The sequence below is a fragment of the Vitis riparia genome, chromosome 13 (genome assembly GCF_004353265.1).
Source record: "Vitis riparia cultivar Riparia Gloire de Montpellier isolate 1030 chromosome 13, EGFV_Vit.rip_1.0, whole genome shotgun sequence".
In the NCBI taxonomy this organism is placed as follows: Eukaryota; Viridiplantae; Streptophyta; class Magnoliopsida; order Vitales; family Vitaceae; genus Vitis; species Vitis riparia.
In genome coordinates, this window is record NC_048443.1 from 1,284,645 (window position 1) to 1,302,361 (window position 17,717).

A 17,717-nucleotide genomic window follows, 5' to 3' on the forward strand; every position below is an offset into this window, starting at 1 on the left:
ATAGAGTCTTTCTTTGTATGGATGACAATAGAGTATGCCTTTTTTGTATAGAGTCTTTGTTTTTTTGTATAACTGTTTCAAAACATGGGACAAGTTTAGGTTTGACTTTATCTCGTCCCATCCCACCCCATCGAACTTGATTATATATAATATTAAATAAAAATATTTTAATTGATTTTTTTCATTTTCAAATTTTGTAACATTTAAAAAAATTATAAATATTTACAATGTTTATTAATTTATTGATTATAATTTTTTTTAATACAATTTAAAATTTTAAATGTGAAAATATTGAAAAAAATAAAATAAAAAGGTTAAATGGGGCTTGCATGGGAATTTCCTGCATCATAATTTGCCTTACTCCATTATATTTATTTTATTTAACGAGGGTGATAATAGATATAAATACACGAGACGAGTTAAGATGAAAGTGGTATGTCCCAAACTTGTTCCATTGTCATTTCTAAAAAGTTAGTACAAGTGTGCATAAATGATAAACAAAGACTACATTATCTTTAAAATGAGATGAAAAAAAAGACGTGAATGAGTATTGCTCAAATTCGACACTATAACCTAAATAATTTAAAAAATACATGAAAATTTAGTATATTTGATTTTTTTTTAATTTCTATGTTAAATCAAACATTGAAAAAATTGGTCTTAACATTTTTATTACTTTCCTTGATATTTTCTTGAAACAAGACATAATTTATAAAAACTATTTGAAGGGCTACTAGCCTTCAATTATGAAACACCATTGGTGTATCAATCTCATGTGGCTTCAACTCTCAACCTCCTAACTCAAGGTCATAGGAAGCCCTCAAGCTACCAACGAGACCTATGAATGCTTGAGGGGTATGCATACAACTTAAGGCAAAGTGCACTAAATCCTCCTATAGGAAGTATCAAGAAAACATGCACATTATGCAGATGATGAACCCCGAATCACAAATGATTCTACGACTAGAATGGCATAGGGGGCATCTTTAGGACGGGTTACCACATCCTAACTCCGTCATATTTATTTAAAATAATTCATATTATTGCTCCACTAAAAAATTAAATAAGGCTGGGTCGATATATAAAATTCTCATACTCACTCGTTCCATCTTGTTTATTTATTTTCGAATTTATTTTTTTAATTATATTAAAATAAATACATAATCTTGTAATGAATTAAAATATTATAATTTTTTATAAACTTATTTTATTGAAAACATTTGTTTTATTACATATATATACATTAAAAACAGGAAAATAAAAATTAAATTGAATTAATTTTTTAAATTTAATTTTATATATAATCAAGATAGTGTAACCCGTCCGAGTTTTAAAAAATCTCAAATTGACTCTTACTTTGTTTTTTTAAATTTTAAACTTGTTTTATTAGGGGCAAAACGTATAACTAAAAAAACTTGTTCTATTATCATCTCTATTTATGATAGTAAGAAAAGACTTTTGGGAATTTGTTTTTCTCATCTTAAAAAATTCCTATAAGAATTTTTATGTTTGTTTTGAAAAGTAATAAGAAATAAAAGAAAAATATACATTTTATTATTAAAATTTTCTCTTGCCCTCTCCCACATCTTTAATTTTATTTTTTATTTTTTTAACATTTTCTCTTCTTGTTTCCTCACCTCTATTTGGTTTGTAGAAATTTATAGAAAGTGCCATCAAAATAAAATAAAAAGAAAAAATAGAAGAAAATAAAATAGAAAATCAATTTAAATTAATTAACTATTTTTACATCTTTTTTTAAAATTATTTTACTTATTTTTTTATAATATTAAATAATTTAAAAGTATATAATTTTTTTAATTAATTTTAATTATATTTGAGTTTTTTTTCATATTTTTTTTTTATAATAGATTAAATAGGAAGAGTCGAGAACATCATTTTCCTTAATATCTTTTTTCCCTTTTATTTCAAAAACTCTAATGTAACCCTAGATAAAAATTTTGGGCCTAAATAGTCTCCATGATTAGCAAAAAAACACGTATAAATTAAATGAGCATCATATTAAGATAAAAAAAGAAAATGATAAAGAAAAAGTATATATTTTATTTTTTAGACTTATTAAAGATTATGTATAAATTATTTTACGAAAATGCCCCACAGATAAGTTGGACTACTGTATGCGAAGAAGCGGTGGCATTTAAGTAAATTTGGAAATGGTCAGTGGCAAATTCCCACCACTGAGCTTAGGGCACACCTATATATATGTAATTTAGAGGCTGCAACTAGGGTTTTTGTGGCAGAGCTTCATCTTCAGAAACCCTAATCCTAATCCTAGCTCGAAGCTCCATCAATGGCGCCGAAACAGAGGACCCCCAAGGTGAGCCGAAACCCGAATCTGATTCGCGGCATAGGTAAGCACTCCAGATCCAAGATGTACCACAAGCGTGGTCTCTGGGCCATCAAGGCCAAAAACGGCGGCGTTTTTCCCCGCCACGATGCCAAGCCCAAGGCTCCGGCGCCTGCCGAGAAGTCCCCGAAATTTTACCCCGCCGATGATGTGAAGAAGCCCCTGGTCAACAGACACAAGTCCAAGCTCACCAAGCTCAGGTATATTGTGCTCTGTTATGAGGTTTTATTTTCTGACCTGTTTGGTTGGCAATAACATGTGGGATTTTTCTTTTCTTTTTTCATGAAGTTTGTTTTGTATGGGGTTTCATTGGCTTGGTTGGTTTCCAAGTAAATTAAGCTAAATATAAGAAAGCAAGGGCCTGTTTGGTAGCGGAAATGAAATCTTTTCAATTTAGAGAAAGAAAACATTGACCATGTTGGGTCTTTCATCATTTTCAACTGATGAAACGCTTGCATTTTCTGTATCTCATTTCGAGTGGTTTGTAATTAACTATGTAGTGTCCATTTTTCCTGTTCCGTTCTTAATGCTCAGAAATTTGAATTCTGAATCTGCTTTCTGTTCTACAGGTTTTCAATGGTATATTTGGTTACTGATGAAATTTAGTAAACGATATATTAAATTCTCTAATATCCTATTCCTGTTTTTCTCACTCTTAATGTCCTTTGTTTTGGGGTCTGATATGGGGTTCTCACTTTTGTCCCTTTGGTTGCCTATAAAATAGGAAAAGAAATGAAATTAAATCTTTGAGTTTGAAGGTTTTCGTAATCTGGCATGTGTGAAAAAGAAAGCTAATACTGCTATTTTTTAGCTGGATTCGGAAATAAAGACAAAAATGAAAGGGAAAAACTAAGATCCAAATTGAGCCTTAGCTTTGTTGAGATGATTTTCCATGTCTTGGGAAATCAGAACAGTAGATGTTAGATTCAAAATTTTCTTTTGGGTTCTCAATTTTTGGCCAAAGAATGGGGTCAACTTCATGTTTTGGGCAGATGATTTTCAGGACAAGTTATGATTTGTCTCTCTTATTTATTTTCCCAGGGCTAGTATTACTCCGGGTACTGTGCTGATCATCCTTGCTGGGAGGTTCAAGGGGAAGAGAGTTGTGTTTCTGAAGCAACTTCCATCTGGATTGCTCCTAGTTACTGGTGGGTTTTTCTATTTCATTTTATGCTCTGAAAATATATGGTTCAAAAGAATTGATTTTGCATATATGAACTGTTCCTAGTACCTCATGATTCCATATACTCTAGAAACATACTTGCAAGTCATTTGATATCATAATGTATTGAAAGCAGTTCATATATTTATAATCACTTCTTTTAAAAGACGATTTATCAGATAAAACCTTACAGTTTTAAGGTGGTTTTACATGATATCATGGTGTTCAGACTTTCATATATTGATAAGAATCTTATATATAATTTGTATTAAATTTGTTATATAAATTTATGGTGAGTGGTTTTGGATGTTGCGTCCAGAGTATTTTCTTTTACAATTATCCAAGGATGTAAGAACTTTTCTTTTAAATTGCTCTATATTTGGATGATGACAATAGCAATGATGATGATGCTACATTTAGAATCAATAAATATTTGTTTGCATGTTATATTACTTGGATGATGTTGATGTTATGCATCGCCTTTTTTCTTGATGAGCAATGCTTTACAGTCCAGTTGCATGCATAGAAAAGAAAAACATTGCTTACCCCACTTTGCCACTAATCTTTTTTTTTTCAATTAAGGTTTTTTGCCCTTGGTTTGGTTCAGTGCCACATTCATTTGTAGTCTTGAAATATCTTCTTTCTGCTACAGGACCATTTAAGATTAATGGTGTTCCTCTAAGACGTGTGAATCAAGCCTATATCATTGCAACTTCCACCAAGGTTGACATCTCTGGAGTAAATGTGGAAAAGTTTGATGACAAGTATTTTGCCAAGGAAACCCAGAAGAAGAAAAAGAAAGGAGAAGGAGAGTTTTTTGAAGCAGACAAGGAGGTTAGTTTTAGCTTATTAGCCCTCTGTGTTGTGGCAGTTAATAAATTTCTCCTAATTTACCTAACCTTTTATTGTTTTCACCTCAAAATGTAGGAAAAAAGTGTGCTCCCACAGGAGAAAAAGGATGACCAGAAGGCCGTGGATACACCATTGATAAAGTCCATTGAAGGAGTTCCAGACTTGAGGACCTATTTGGGTGCAAGGTTTCTCTCAAGGCAGGCATGAAACCTCATGAGCTTGTTTTCTAGGGTAGACACTTGAGAAAGTGTTAGGACTTCTCTTCTTTTTCCTACTTTTAGTATTCTGTTTGTTTGAACAATGCTCTTCAGCAGCTGTACTCTTCTGGTGTTTTTTTTTTCTCCTGAGCAACCATCATCAAAGTGTCTTATATTGGGCAGTGAATTCTGCAAGGTATTTGGATTTGCTATCATTGAGTACAAGTTTTCACTGATATATATGATATATAAGATTCATTCATCTTCTTTTGCTGTGGGAGGTTTCTTTACATGAATAGCATATGGAAAAAGTTGGTTATGATTTTTGGATTTCCTTTTAAAGTGTCGTCTTATGATGGGCTGTGAGTTCTTCAAAACATCTGGATTTGCTTCCATCAAGTACAAGTTTTCACTGATATAATATGATATATAAGATTCATTCATCTTTCTTTGTTGTGAGAGGTTTCTTTATACTTGTAGGATCTGGAAAAAGTTGGATATCAATCTTGAATCTAAACTAAATTTGTAGAATGTATTAACTTTTGGCTCCTATATCTTTTTCCAGGAATTAGTTTGTCCTACTTCCATAGCCTGCCCCATTAAGATTTAGGAACCAGAAATTCTGCCTCTTTAGACTACTGCAGATATATCATAGAACTACTGGATGATGTGGAAGAGGACTTGATCAATACAGACTATAAAAAACATACATAATTACAAACTGTGGCTTCGGCCAAGGGGCCAAGCTTCATGCTCTTTAGGATGTCACACAAGCGACTGCTGTATCTGGAAAATCTTTAACAGAGCATTTATTTGAACTTACACAAGAAAGAACTTAAAGGAGCAGCAAATTAAAACACACAGAAAAGTATATAACCTCCTACAAGTAGCATCAGAGCAAGCTGTCTGTTCGAGGCGGCAATCTCTTGAAGAAGTTGTTAGGTATGGAAGGCAGTTTGCTCCTAAACCTAGGATGGCGCAGCATGTACAGACCTGCGACCAAAGCCACCGCTCTAAACGGGGTCATGTAAAGCACCAGTGCTGTACATAGGCAGAACATTATGAAAAGGCTTGTTGCTCTTGGGTCTCTCCAGCTGAGCAGAGACTGAAATCTCTCCCCCTGTGTTGCTAAGTCCCCTACAACTGTTTGAATCCTTCCTGCCACACTTCTAAGCCTATCGTATCTCATGTAAACCCTATCCTGTGATCTAGATGTTGGAAAAGTGTCAAATTCTTCATCAAGTTCATCCGGCTGCACTGCTTCTGCCCATGAAAGCTTAGTGTCCATATGAGGTGGGTGCCTTGGACGGGACCGGTAGTTCCATATTCCGATTAGGAACATGTAAAGAAAGATGGTTGGAAGTATCAACTCTGGGTACCAAATCAGTATCAGGAACAGTATATGAACTAGGACTGATGTAATGGGGTTCTTCCAGTGGCAAACGTTCCCAAACCATCTGCTCATGGTAATCACACCAGAAAGCAGTGACATGATCCTGAAGAAGTTTGCTTTACTTCTTCTCATACTCCACATGTGGGAATCCACATCCAACATATACTCCACCACCTCTTTCCTAAGTGGTGGTTCAGCTCGGCCAAGCCTGGTTGCTACAATATTCATGGCTTGATATCGTAAACTGTCTACTTGGTTCACCGTCAAAGGGTGTAAGTAGTGCATTTTTGGCAGCAAGGGGTGGCCATAGGCATATATCATGTTGGCTAGGGAGAGGCTAGTGAATCTGATGGCTAATTGAAGCTCACCCATTTTCTTGACCCCAGTTGGTTGTAGAACAAGAAGTGGATAAGAATGTATATAAATCCGATGAGATTCTAGGGTTGATAGCCGAATTCTTACCTTCCCAATTCGTGAATCTCGTACTGCCCCTCCGCTGTTCAGTTTCTCAGCTCCTCCCAAGTGGCAGTTATCGAAAACTCCCAGCGTTATCACTGTGCATGGGTCGTAAACTTCCCATGTGTATTGCTCATTCCATTTTGGACTGAAAGTGTCAATAATTGTTCTGGTCCTAACCCATTTCTGGCCGTACCTGGCTACACAATAAGCATCTGTACTGCCCCTGCTGTCCTTCATCTTCATGGGGAGAAGTCCCTGTGCTCCCAAAATGCCCACTTCCAAGATACCGATGGGCTGCTTCCATAGCTGCCTTGCTGTTGGCCTCTGATCACTTATGTACATAGTTGATTCGTCCAGTACATGATATCCACCTTCGAGACACACTCGAACATGAATCCTGCTGGAAAACTTGAGCTCCTTTCTCCTGTCAGCTTCCAAGGTCCCAAAACCGAACTTCTCAAGGTGGAACCAGGTAGAATGAACTGGTCGGTGGTCAAGTCGCTTCTCAAAGGCAGTAAGTGGCATACTAATCCTCCCAAGCACATCATCCTTTGAAGGATGCACTCGATCCTCGACAGTAAGGACCAGTTGCTCCTCAAAAGGCTCAGCTGCTACAAAGACCAAATCTTCATTCCAAAGTGGGTTAGTTGTGTGAGTTGGGCAAATTTTGCTTCTGAGCACTTGGCTTCCAACCTGAGCTTTTACAAAAACTTCAGGGACCCGGCTTCTGTCATTAGGCTGAATGTCCTGAGCTTCAATCACGTTTACCCTGAGGTACCACAATTTTGGTGATACATAAACCTTTGACCGGATGCTAGAAACACCCTCCCCGTGAATGGAAGCAGCATCTGAATGCCATGCCTCTGAAAAGGCTTCATCAGCTTGTGTTCCCAACCAAACAGCTAGCATGATGTTTCCTCTCACCTTTCCTTCCCCTCGGCGGTCCTCCAACCTGTACCACTGAGGAGCAAGCGGGCTGTCAGGTGGAACCCTTGTTGGAACCTCATTCATATCAAAAACCACCCTTCCAAGATAATCATCTCTTCCCACCATTTCTTTATCTTTCACGAAGACCTCCAGGCTTGATGATTGGATACGATCCTTTGAGAAGGCAAAGACCTGATTCCACTCAGGATTCATTTTCTTCTCGAAATGCCTTGTTCTTCCTTTGTAGTTCCCAAGCTTTACCTCCACATAAGGATCACAGCTTCCAGTGAGGGCACCGGGTGGAAGATCTTTGGCTTTCACAACTCGAACATAAAGATAATACATCTGTTCAACAAGATCATAAGTGGTTGCAAATCTTTCGCCACTCATCCACCCTCTTCCACCATACACTCCTCCACCTGGCCACCGTTCACCGAGCTGTGGGTCCATCTCTTTCAAATTGTAGTCATCTTGGGGACTAGGATGGATGTCTGGATTCGCCTGGTGCATGGTTGATGAGATGCCTTGTGGTACCTTCTCCACTGAAATGGCTGGTTGCTGCAAAACTTGATATTTGTATATGTGTGGATTTGCCGCTACCCTTACTTCGACAGGTTCTTTGATCTCCTCCTTTGGTTCTTCAACCGAACTGCGAGGAGACTCGGCTTCTGGGACAGGAGAACTTGATTTTTCAATCAGAGAAACTCGAGTAATTGAGGGAGAGGAGTTGAGGATATTAGAAACAGGTACTTCGGAAATATTAGAAATATTAGAAACAGGCACTTCGGATATGGGGAGAGGAATTGAGGGATTGTGAATAAGATTTCTATTTTCCGAACTGAGAGGAGGACTAGAAGGTGGTGGTGGAGAAGATGATGGAGCAGGGGAACTTGGTTCTGTTTCTGATGAAAGATAGATTTTCAGGCCAACTTCCCCTTTGATGGAAGAGAAAAACCGTTTCTTTTCTAGTTGGAATGTTTGATAAACTTCCTCACCTTTCTTGACAATGGTTGAGCAGGGAATTCTTGCCCTCCCAAGGAAGGCGCGGCTGGAAATTTGTCTCCTCTCGTGGTAAATACAGACTTCAATGGTTTGGTGATGGTGATTTTTGGCTTGGTCGAAATTGAAGAGAAGTTTTTGGTTCCAAACGGGGTTGAGATTCTTTGGGACTGTTGTAGTTCGGCTTCGCTGGTTCTCAAAATCAACCTCCACAAAAGGACTTGCTGATCCTTCACCGTCTCTGGGCATAAGATCATGAGCATCTACTATTTCCACCACCAGCTTCATGCCCCTTTTTCTTCTCACTTCACCGCTGCAAGAAGCTACAAGGAAGTGGATCCTCACAAGAAACCTGAAACTCTATTCGGAAGCAAAGGAGTTCTAGTTGGGATCACAGAAGATTAAAGAAAGGAATAGTTGATGTTTTGGTGGTGAAAGAAAAGAATTGTTTGATGAAGAAGCTGCCCCTGGGTTCTGTAGAAACCAAAATGGAATAGAGGGAAATGGAGGGAAGGCATAAACTCTGTTTGAAAAGCGAAAAAGTGATCCATGAACCCGTGTCCATTTCTTTTAGTTTTCAACATTAAGGAAAATTAAACAGTTATTTCAAGATAATCTAATTGTGCTCTGTTTGGAATTTGTCTACGGATTGAAGGAAAGCGAAGAATATATTCTATCTTACAGCTCCAGGTTTGAATGCCTTGTTGCTGAATTCTAAGTTTAATTTTTTTGTTTCCTTTGCCCCCCTTCATCTTAGCAACCGAGAAGAATGATTGTAGAAAGATAGCCTTAAGACTTCAATAGAGCAAACTAGTATGTGTTAGCAGCATTTCCCCACCCTCAAACCAAAAGCTTGGTGGCTTTATTGAAAAAGGAGACGAGTCTTCCCAAAAAAAGTATTCTGTTTCAGACTGGTTCCCTCTGGGGTGAAAGATTGGTTGTGTTTCCTTCATTGCCATGAAGAGAGAACAAAAGAGTAACTTCAAGAGCTCAATGGTTTTTCCTTATTGAAATAAAAATGTGAAATTGCAGTGGTGATATCCATTGAATTATAGCTGGCATAGCCTCATTGGCTTCAGTAGTGCCATTTAATCCTTTTCAGGCTATTTAATAATGTAAAACTTCGCTTAGTGCACTAGGTATCACAAATTCATATTGATATCATTTCCTCAGAAGTGCATTTCTTGGATCCTTGGTGCTTTCTGATATCCCTTTCTTCTTTGGGCAGCAATGCCAGTGTAAGAAAAACAAAAGCACTAGATAGCAAAGAGGAAAAGGCAGAGTGGGAACTGAAAGAAAGCTAAAGCAAAACCTAAACTTCAGGCGCTTGTGACCTTGCCTAAAGATGCTTTTTTGCTGTGCTTTGTTCCCTCTCACTTTAATCTAATCTTATTCATTTCCGTTTCTTTCACTTGTTTCCTTTTATTTCAATGTTGAAACTGCATGAATATTCTCTTCGAGCATTGCTATGGATCTTCTGTAAGATAGAATCTATATTTGCATTGTACTATCAATCCAAGAATAAATTTGAGGAGAATGAATCATTTAACAAATGGAAAAGGGAATATGATGTCATTTTGAAACTACTCGATAAACTGTCAAGTCCAGAAGCAATCTGAGACTTGTTTCCAATTCTTTGATCTTACAGTTAAACTCAGGATATTTGCACACTCTACAGAGTGGTTGCTATTCTTTTGGGCCGAACATCGTGTCTCCTTCAATGTTGCGTTAGATTCTCGAGAAATATATCAAGTATATAGTGAAGTATCATTTGCTTAAAACTATTTTTAGGATTAACATTTTTATTGGGAAAAAGAGCTATAAAAACCTGATGACATGTTTCAGAGTTCAACTGATCTGTACTATTTATCTCTCTTTTGGCTTGAGCTCATCTCAGATGTGGGGCTGACTGGCTGGTTGCTGAAAGTAGAATAGTTTTCTTGGTTTGGATGCATAATTGGCTTGTATGCAGTAGTTTTATTAAACAAGCGTGAGCTTAAGACAGATATTTGCCTAAAATTTCAAGTAGTTTCTTTATCCTTTTTCGTTTTTCACTTCAGACCAGTTAGGCATGTGCTCAAGCTCATCAGATTGGTCATGATCACTCTTGTTTGTTTTGATGTTTTTGTGCTGATAAGCTTGAATCAAGGTGTGTTGCAGCAAGATCAGAAGCTCGAGGCCTGCATTGTGGAGACATGAGCAGACGGGCTCAGCACAAACCGGGTAATTAAGTTTCTCTTTGTATATAGACAAAGTGTAGGAAAAATCTCCACCTCTACACCAAATTCAGTTCTCGAGAAAAGAATACTGGAAAGCAAAATGCTCTCGCATCCGTAGCTTAGGCAGTCTGTAGTAGAGTTGACAGTTCTTAACACGACCCCAACAACACAGTAACAATTTTAGTTATTGGGTTATGCTAGTCAAGTTGGACAATCTGTTTATTAAATGGGTTGTATGTGTCGTATCAAACAAAAACTATTCTCAACCTTAGAATGTCTATGAGGCTCGAACTCAAGACTTCTGATAATATAGAAAGACTCAAACTTAGGACCATTTGCTCTGTCATCGAAGGACACTACCACTGAGCTACACTCCAACCCAGCCGCAGTGATGACTGTACCCTCTGTGAATTAGTGATCTGCCTGTTTTTACTGTATGAATGAAAACTAGGCCTGTCCTTTTCACTAAGGCAACTTGGTCGTTCAATTTGGTCACATGACACCAACCCCACCATCCAACTACCTATATTTTATCCACTGAATGTACGCACAAGACAAAAGGCCTAGTCAAATATGGCAACCCCTTCAATAATGTAGAAGATAAGGTCACCTAAAGGTCCCCATATAAGAGCTGATGATCCAAAACTTTCATTTCATCCCCTCCTGCATTTGTTTGGTCTCTGGTATTCATTAGCTTCTTTGCTTCACTGCAATGAGGCTGCTTCTTTTCTTCATTTTCTTCCTTTTTCCTGGGTTTCTTTCTGGGGCGGAGCGATGCCACCCCAGTGATAAGACTGCCCTTCTCAAGTTCAAAAATAGTTTCGCCAACCCAGATCAGATTTTGCTTTCATGGCAACCTGATTTTGATTGCTGTGACTGGTATGGAGTCCAATGCAATGAGACTACCAACCGGGTTATTGGTTTGGAGTCGAGCGTCCAACTCAACGGTACCATCCCTTCCGTGATAGCTGATTTGAAGTACCTGCGAACACTTCGATTGAGGAAAAACCCATTCCTAGTCGGTGAAATTCCTCCGGCCATCGGGAAATTAACCAACCTAGTAAGCCTTGACCTCAGCTGGAACAACATCTCAGGCTCTGTGCCTGCATTTCTTTCAAATCTTAAAAAGCTTTGGTTTCTCGATCTCTCCTTTAACAAACTTTCCGGTACCATACCTGCTTCCTTCTCAACTTTTCCAGAGATAATCGGAATTGACCTAAGCCGTAACCAACTCACTGGCTCCATACCCGAGTCTTTTGGTCATTTCCAAGGTACAGTCCCCACACTCGTCCTATCCCACAACAAACTTTCAGGCGAAATCCCGGCCTCTCTAGGCAACATGAACTTTGCCCGAATCCTAATCTCGCGCAACAACTTCTCCGGATCCGCATTGATGTTTTTCAAAGCATCAAAAACCAGCGACACAATCGACATATCACGAAACAACTTTGCGTTCGACTTCTCAGAGGCGAGTTTCATGGAGCAGACATTGGTAGAATTGGACATCTCCCATAATAAAATATGGGGCAGCATTCCATCAAGGATAACGGATTGTGTAATGCTTCAGAGTTTGAATGTTAGTTACAACAGGCTGTGTGGGAAAATTCCATCTGGTTGGAAGATGAAGTATCGATCGGAACCTTTTGATAACACTTCTTACTTGCATAACCGTTGTCTTTGTAGCTCTCCTCTTGAACCTTGTAAAAATTGAGCTCATTGTTGACGTTTTGAGCCAGCTTTCAGTTGAGTCAGTCTTGGATTTCAGTGGAGAAGTGTTTGGATTTATTTGGAAATGTTACTGGGTTCAATTGCATTACTTTTCCATGCACTGGATATACAGATTACAATGGGCGGGACTACCATAACCGTCCTGCTCCACTCTTTTTAAAATAATTATATTTTTTTTATTACATTAAATTAAAATTTTTTATAAAATATTATATAATTTTATAATATTTTATTTTATGTGTTAAAAATGGAAAATAAAATTTTAAATTATATTATATTTTAAATTAATTATATTGATGGGACAAATCAAAATCGAACCCGCCCTTAGTTTTTGTTTAAAAAAGAAAAAAAATTAAATTCATTTTTAACCTGCTTATTTTCATTTCAAATTTTCCCTTTATGGTGGATTGAGTACTGAAAAAAACTGTCTTATAACTATCTGTCTAATATGTAAATGCAATACTTTTTGTAATTAATTGTGATAAAAGTGTTTTTAACAAATAATATTTTTGTTAGTAACATTTTCAATATAAATGGTTTTAAAAAATTCACCCTTTGCATGTTCTAAAAAGCACTTTTAAATTTTTTAATACTTAAAAATTATTATCAATAGACTTGTTTTCAAGTATTAGAAATGTTGTTTTTTAAATCATAACAAACAAGCTTCTATTGGTATTTTTTAAGAAATTAACTTTTTATTAATTTAGAAAGTTTAATACTTTTCACTTATTAATAAAAAAATGTTTTTAAAATTTTACATCTTATTTTTCTCCCAAACGCCCATTTTATGCTCGGAGTGTTTTCGAAAAGTATTGTAAAATAGATGTCTTAGCATTATAACTTTTTCTTTTTCTTTTTCACTATAATTTTTGTTTTGTTTTGTCTTTTTTTTAAACCTTTTATTTGTGTTCATAATAAAGAAAAATGATGAAATGCAAAGCTAAAGTGTTAATTTCTTTGATTTAAAAAAAAATAACAAATATAAAAATCAAGTGTATAAAAATATTTATTAAATAAACTTTAAAATGAAATAAATAAAATGCTCAAGGCATATTTGGAAATGTTTTTAAAAATTGTTTGACAACACTTCTTAAAAACAATTATCAATTATTATCGGGAACAAAATTTGATTTAAAAACGTAAATATGAAAAATATTTTTAAGAACAAAATTTTATACATTTCAAAGTTTTTAAAGTATTTTTTATATTTTTAGTTATTACATAAAGCATTCTAAGTAAAATAACTTAAAACATATAAAATTTGTTTTAAAATTTATGAAAAAAAAAGAAAATAGAGAAAATATGACAGTCTACTTAATCGAAAATCAATGAATATTTAAATAAAAAATAAGTTTATTTTCTATTTAAATTAAAAAAGTGTTTGGTAAAACTTAATATTTATTACTTAATAATTTATGACATTTTTAAGTTAAATTGTTTTTCTATTATTTCGTTAAAACTTATTATTTATCTTTTGTTGTTAGGTAAAATTAACTTAAAATTTATTTTAAGTTTTTAAATTGACATATTTACCAATTAATTATAATTAATGTTTATTATTAAAGATTTTAACTAATATTTATTCACATATGTTAGAAAAATTAGGCTAATCTAACCTATGGTAATAACCCTAGAGGGGGGTGAAAAGGGTGATAGTTTTTTTTTTTTTTTATAAATTTAAAATATGTGAATATAAGAGACAATTATATGCAAATATATAATAAAACAATATAAAAATAATTTGCATATAAAGTAAAAAAGTATTATAGTAGTTCGACGTAACCCGGCCTACATCCACTCTCCTTTAGCTTTAATACCAAGTTTGAGGTTCGACTAATTCAAGACTTTCAAACCAAGCCTTCAAGCAATACAATTGGATTATGGTTTCAATCCACCTCTTGGACTTTTGGCTCTAAGCACCCTTTACAATTCTCAAGAGATACCTCACTCTTGAACAACCCCCCTCAAGTGATACCCACACTTGAGAAATTCTCAAAGATTTATAAATAAATGATCTTACAAAATCCTAGTACAAGAACTTTAAACTCAAACGATACAGTAAAACTAGGATTGAATGATACACTAAAGATATACAAGTTTTAAAACAATGGTGCACTCAAAAACATTTTTTCAAGACTCAAATATATTCAAGAAAGGTTTGGGAAGGTTAAGCTCTTAGACAATGAAGATTTGAAGCCTTTTTATAGAGGAAAAAAGTCAAACTAGCCATTGGAGATTCGACCGGTCGAGTTGGGAGTTGATCAGTTGACTAACCATTAACATTTAATGCTTGGTAGGTGATCGTTGGACCTCGACCGTTTGAGGTGTGAGTTGACTGGTTCCTCATCTGGTTGAACAATCATTCTAGAAGAGAGAGAAGGTTTTTTTGCACCCCTCGACCGATTGAGCTGGCGGTCGATCGGTTACTGTTCACACCCTTGACCAGTGGAACTGGGGGTCGACTTGCTCCTAGACCGGTTGAGTTGGGGGGTCGATTGGTTCCTCATCTGGTTCAACTGGTTGAGCCGTTTTTTGCTCAACAACCAACTTTTTCAAGTTAAAACCTTTTAAACAAGTTTGAAAAACATTTAACATAAGGTTTTAGTTGAAAATATGAAATCATCCAATTTTAAAATATTTAAAACAATATAACTCTTGGATGATTTTGGTGCATAAGTAAAGAATGTAATGCATTGAAATCCTAGTGCACCAACAACCTTATAAAGAGATCTTATGAAGCTTGGGTCTGAAAAACACTTATCTTTGAGTAGTCTTCTTCTTCATGATTTCTCCTTGACTTGATTTGTCTTTATGATTGTTACTTTTGAAATTGTCTTACCTAATCACACTTAAATAATCATTAGTTTTAAACCTTATTTTGTTATCATCAAAACGAGATTAACCAAACCTTGGTTTCACAACATCAATTTTAAGCAATAAATTTATTTATTAAACATCCATAAAAGTATTATAAATTTATAAGATAATATAAAAACATTTATTATAAAAAATAAATCATGAATTTTGAGTCATGGTTGTTAAATATGTTTTCATTAGATATGGGTAAATAAGACCACAAAAAAAAAAAAAAAAAAAAATTAAGACTAAGAATAAGAGGATGTTTTTTCTTCTAACTTTTTGCTGAAAACAATTTGCTTTAAAAAATTATTTGTTTTTCTATTTTTTCATAATTTATTATAAATTTTTAACTGAATAAAAAAAGCAAATCAAAATATTTGGTTTTTTCTAAATAAAAAAGTAATATATTATTTATTTTTATTTTTTAATACTTAATAAAAATAAAATATTATAAAAATTAGCAATTAAGTTTTAAGTTGTATTTAGAATTAAGTAAAAAACCAAAAGCCACCCTGGTCAACTTTTGGTCAAATTCAGCAATACCACTTAGGCTTTTTGTATTAAGATATGTCACAAGAAGGAATCAAGGAAAGGAGCATGACCACCTTCAATGTTTGTAATAATGACCAAAGCCAATTATTGTAGCTGCCCAAGTTGCTCCACATTTGACATATTGCAAGCCCTGAGTTGAAAGTCAAATTGGCATGTTTGACCAAAAAATATAATCTCACAGTGGTTTTTTATTTTTTATTTTTTTAATTATAGATATTTATTTATATTTATATTTAAAAAATTCCAGATTTGCATAATAGTATAAGCCATTTTTGACCTTCAACTCTGGATAGTGGCATCCACATATGGCAACTATCCTTGCTGTTATCCACTTTTTAGAATCAAAGCTACTTCAAATTCTCTTCATAAGGGCACATGGCCCTACAGTAAGGTCACATGGGACTACCCCACTATCAAACTGACCCAGATTTTATGCTCAGAATGTGCCCTATGACCCCCAAAAACCTAGTCAAATATGGCAAGCCATTCGATATAATAGAAGATAAGGAAGTCCCAAAACTTCTGTATAAGTAGCTACTTGCATTTGCATTTTGTGTATTGCACATTGGGTTTCAACTTTCATTTGCTCTTCCTTTAAGCTTACTGCAATGAGGCTATTCCTTCTTTCCTTCATTTTCTTCCTTTCTCTCGGGTTTTTCCTCGTGGGGGAGGGTTGCAACCCTAGTGATCAAATTCTCTTCATAATTGACATCTCGCGAAACAGTTTTGCATTCAATTTCTCACGAGCGGGTTTTATGCACGAGACATTGGTCACATTGGACATGTCACATAACAAGATTTGGGGTACCATTCCATCAAGCATAACAGATGCCATATTGCTGCAGAATTTGAATGTTAGTTACAATAGATTGTGTGGGAAAATTCCTTCTGATTGGAACTTGAAGTATAGGTCCCAGCCCTTTGACAATTCTTCCTACATACATAACCCTTGCCTCTGTGGCTCTCCACTTCCACCTTGTAAACCATGATATATAAAATATATAAATATATATCATGATGTATTTTTTTATGATTTTTGTACATGATATATATTTATGTCATGGATATGTATTTCTACTTTGTTGAAGGTTGATTTCTTATGTATTGTTGAGATCATATTAATATTTATAAAAATAAAAAATATTATTGAAAAACCATTTGTATTTTCTAAAAATAGAAAAAAAATAAAATATAAATGTTATTGTTTTTTTATCGGCTTGACCAAGAACACATGCCTCTAGGGGCTAAGTAGTCACTACTAATGGTTAACAATCGGGTGGTGGGTCCATGCATCGCTTCTAGCACAGATTCTAATTTAGAGACGTTTATAACTGATAATATCACATCATTGGTTTTTCAACCAAGCGTGCGCCTTAATTCTCATGAAAACATTTTTAATTGAAGAACTAATGTCAAATTAAAAGCTAAAAATATTTTTACGAGAATCACTCTCAAATGGGACATTAATTTTGAAATATAAGGCATAAATCCAACAGTATTTCAATTACTCGAGTTAAGTTTGATAAATCTCAAGCTATTGCCAAATTTAACCCGTGATACATGAAGCTTATATTTTATAAAATTATTCAAAATAGATGTTTTAATTGAATATATATAAAAAAATGAAATTCTAAATTTTTTCTTAAAACACTCTTAACTAGAAAAATATTAAAGTTTAATAAAAATTAAGACTTTAAATTTTTATTTAATTAAAAATTAAAAATTAAAATACATTTTGTAAATATAAAGTTCAATCATTTCGTAGTAGTAATTATCATTACTTCTAACTTTATCCCAAAAAAAGCTTTAAAATTGAATTTTTAAAATTTATTATTTATTTAATTATTTTTGGACATTTTTAAAAAGAAACTTTTTTTTTTCCACTTTAAGAATTCACATTGATAAATCAAGCCCAGCCCCAAACCCAATTGGTTAAGGTTTTTTCGTCAGCCCAAGAGCGGCCCATTGAGGCCCACCAGGTCTTTTTGTGGAAAGATTCTGGAAC

The 17,717-nt window shown here is 34.7% G+C and overlaps 3 protein-coding genes across 3 annotated transcripts; 2 read left to right on the plus strand and 1 right to left on the minus strand.

Moving 5' to 3' along the window:
* The first annotated feature begins 2,250 nt into the window (after positions 1 to 2,250).
* Positions 2,251 to 4,849, plus strand: LOC117928617 (60S ribosomal protein L6-3-like). Its single transcript, XM_034848549.1, has 4 exons — positions 2,251 to 2,565; positions 3,407 to 3,513; positions 4,180 to 4,361; positions 4,455 to 4,849. Exons 1-4 carry the CDS (start codon positions 2,309 to 2,311, stop codon positions 4,584 to 4,586), a joined length of 678 nt encoding a protein of 225 aa, XP_034704440.1. The 5' UTR covers positions 2,251 to 2,308; the 3' UTR covers positions 4,587 to 4,849.
* A 395-nt stretch (positions 4,850 to 5,244) lies between these two features.
* On the minus strand, positions 5,245 to 8,784 carry LOC117928615 (FT-interacting protein 1-like). The gene has a single exon (XM_034848547.1). The coding sequence runs from the start codon at positions 8,640 to 8,642 to the stop codon at positions 5,469 to 5,471; it is 3,174 nt and encodes a 1,057-aa protein (XP_034704438.1). The 5' UTR covers positions 8,643 to 8,784; the 3' UTR covers positions 5,245 to 5,468.
* A 2,287-nt stretch (positions 8,785 to 11,071) lies between these two features.
* Positions 11,072 to 12,389, plus strand: LOC117928616 (polygalacturonase inhibitor-like). The gene has a single exon (XM_034848548.1). The coding sequence runs from the start codon at positions 11,286 to 11,288 to the stop codon at positions 12,282 to 12,284; it is 999 nt and encodes a 332-aa protein (XP_034704439.1). The 5' UTR covers positions 11,072 to 11,285; the 3' UTR covers positions 12,285 to 12,389.
* The last annotated feature ends 5,328 nt before the right edge of the window (positions 12,390 to 17,717 follow it).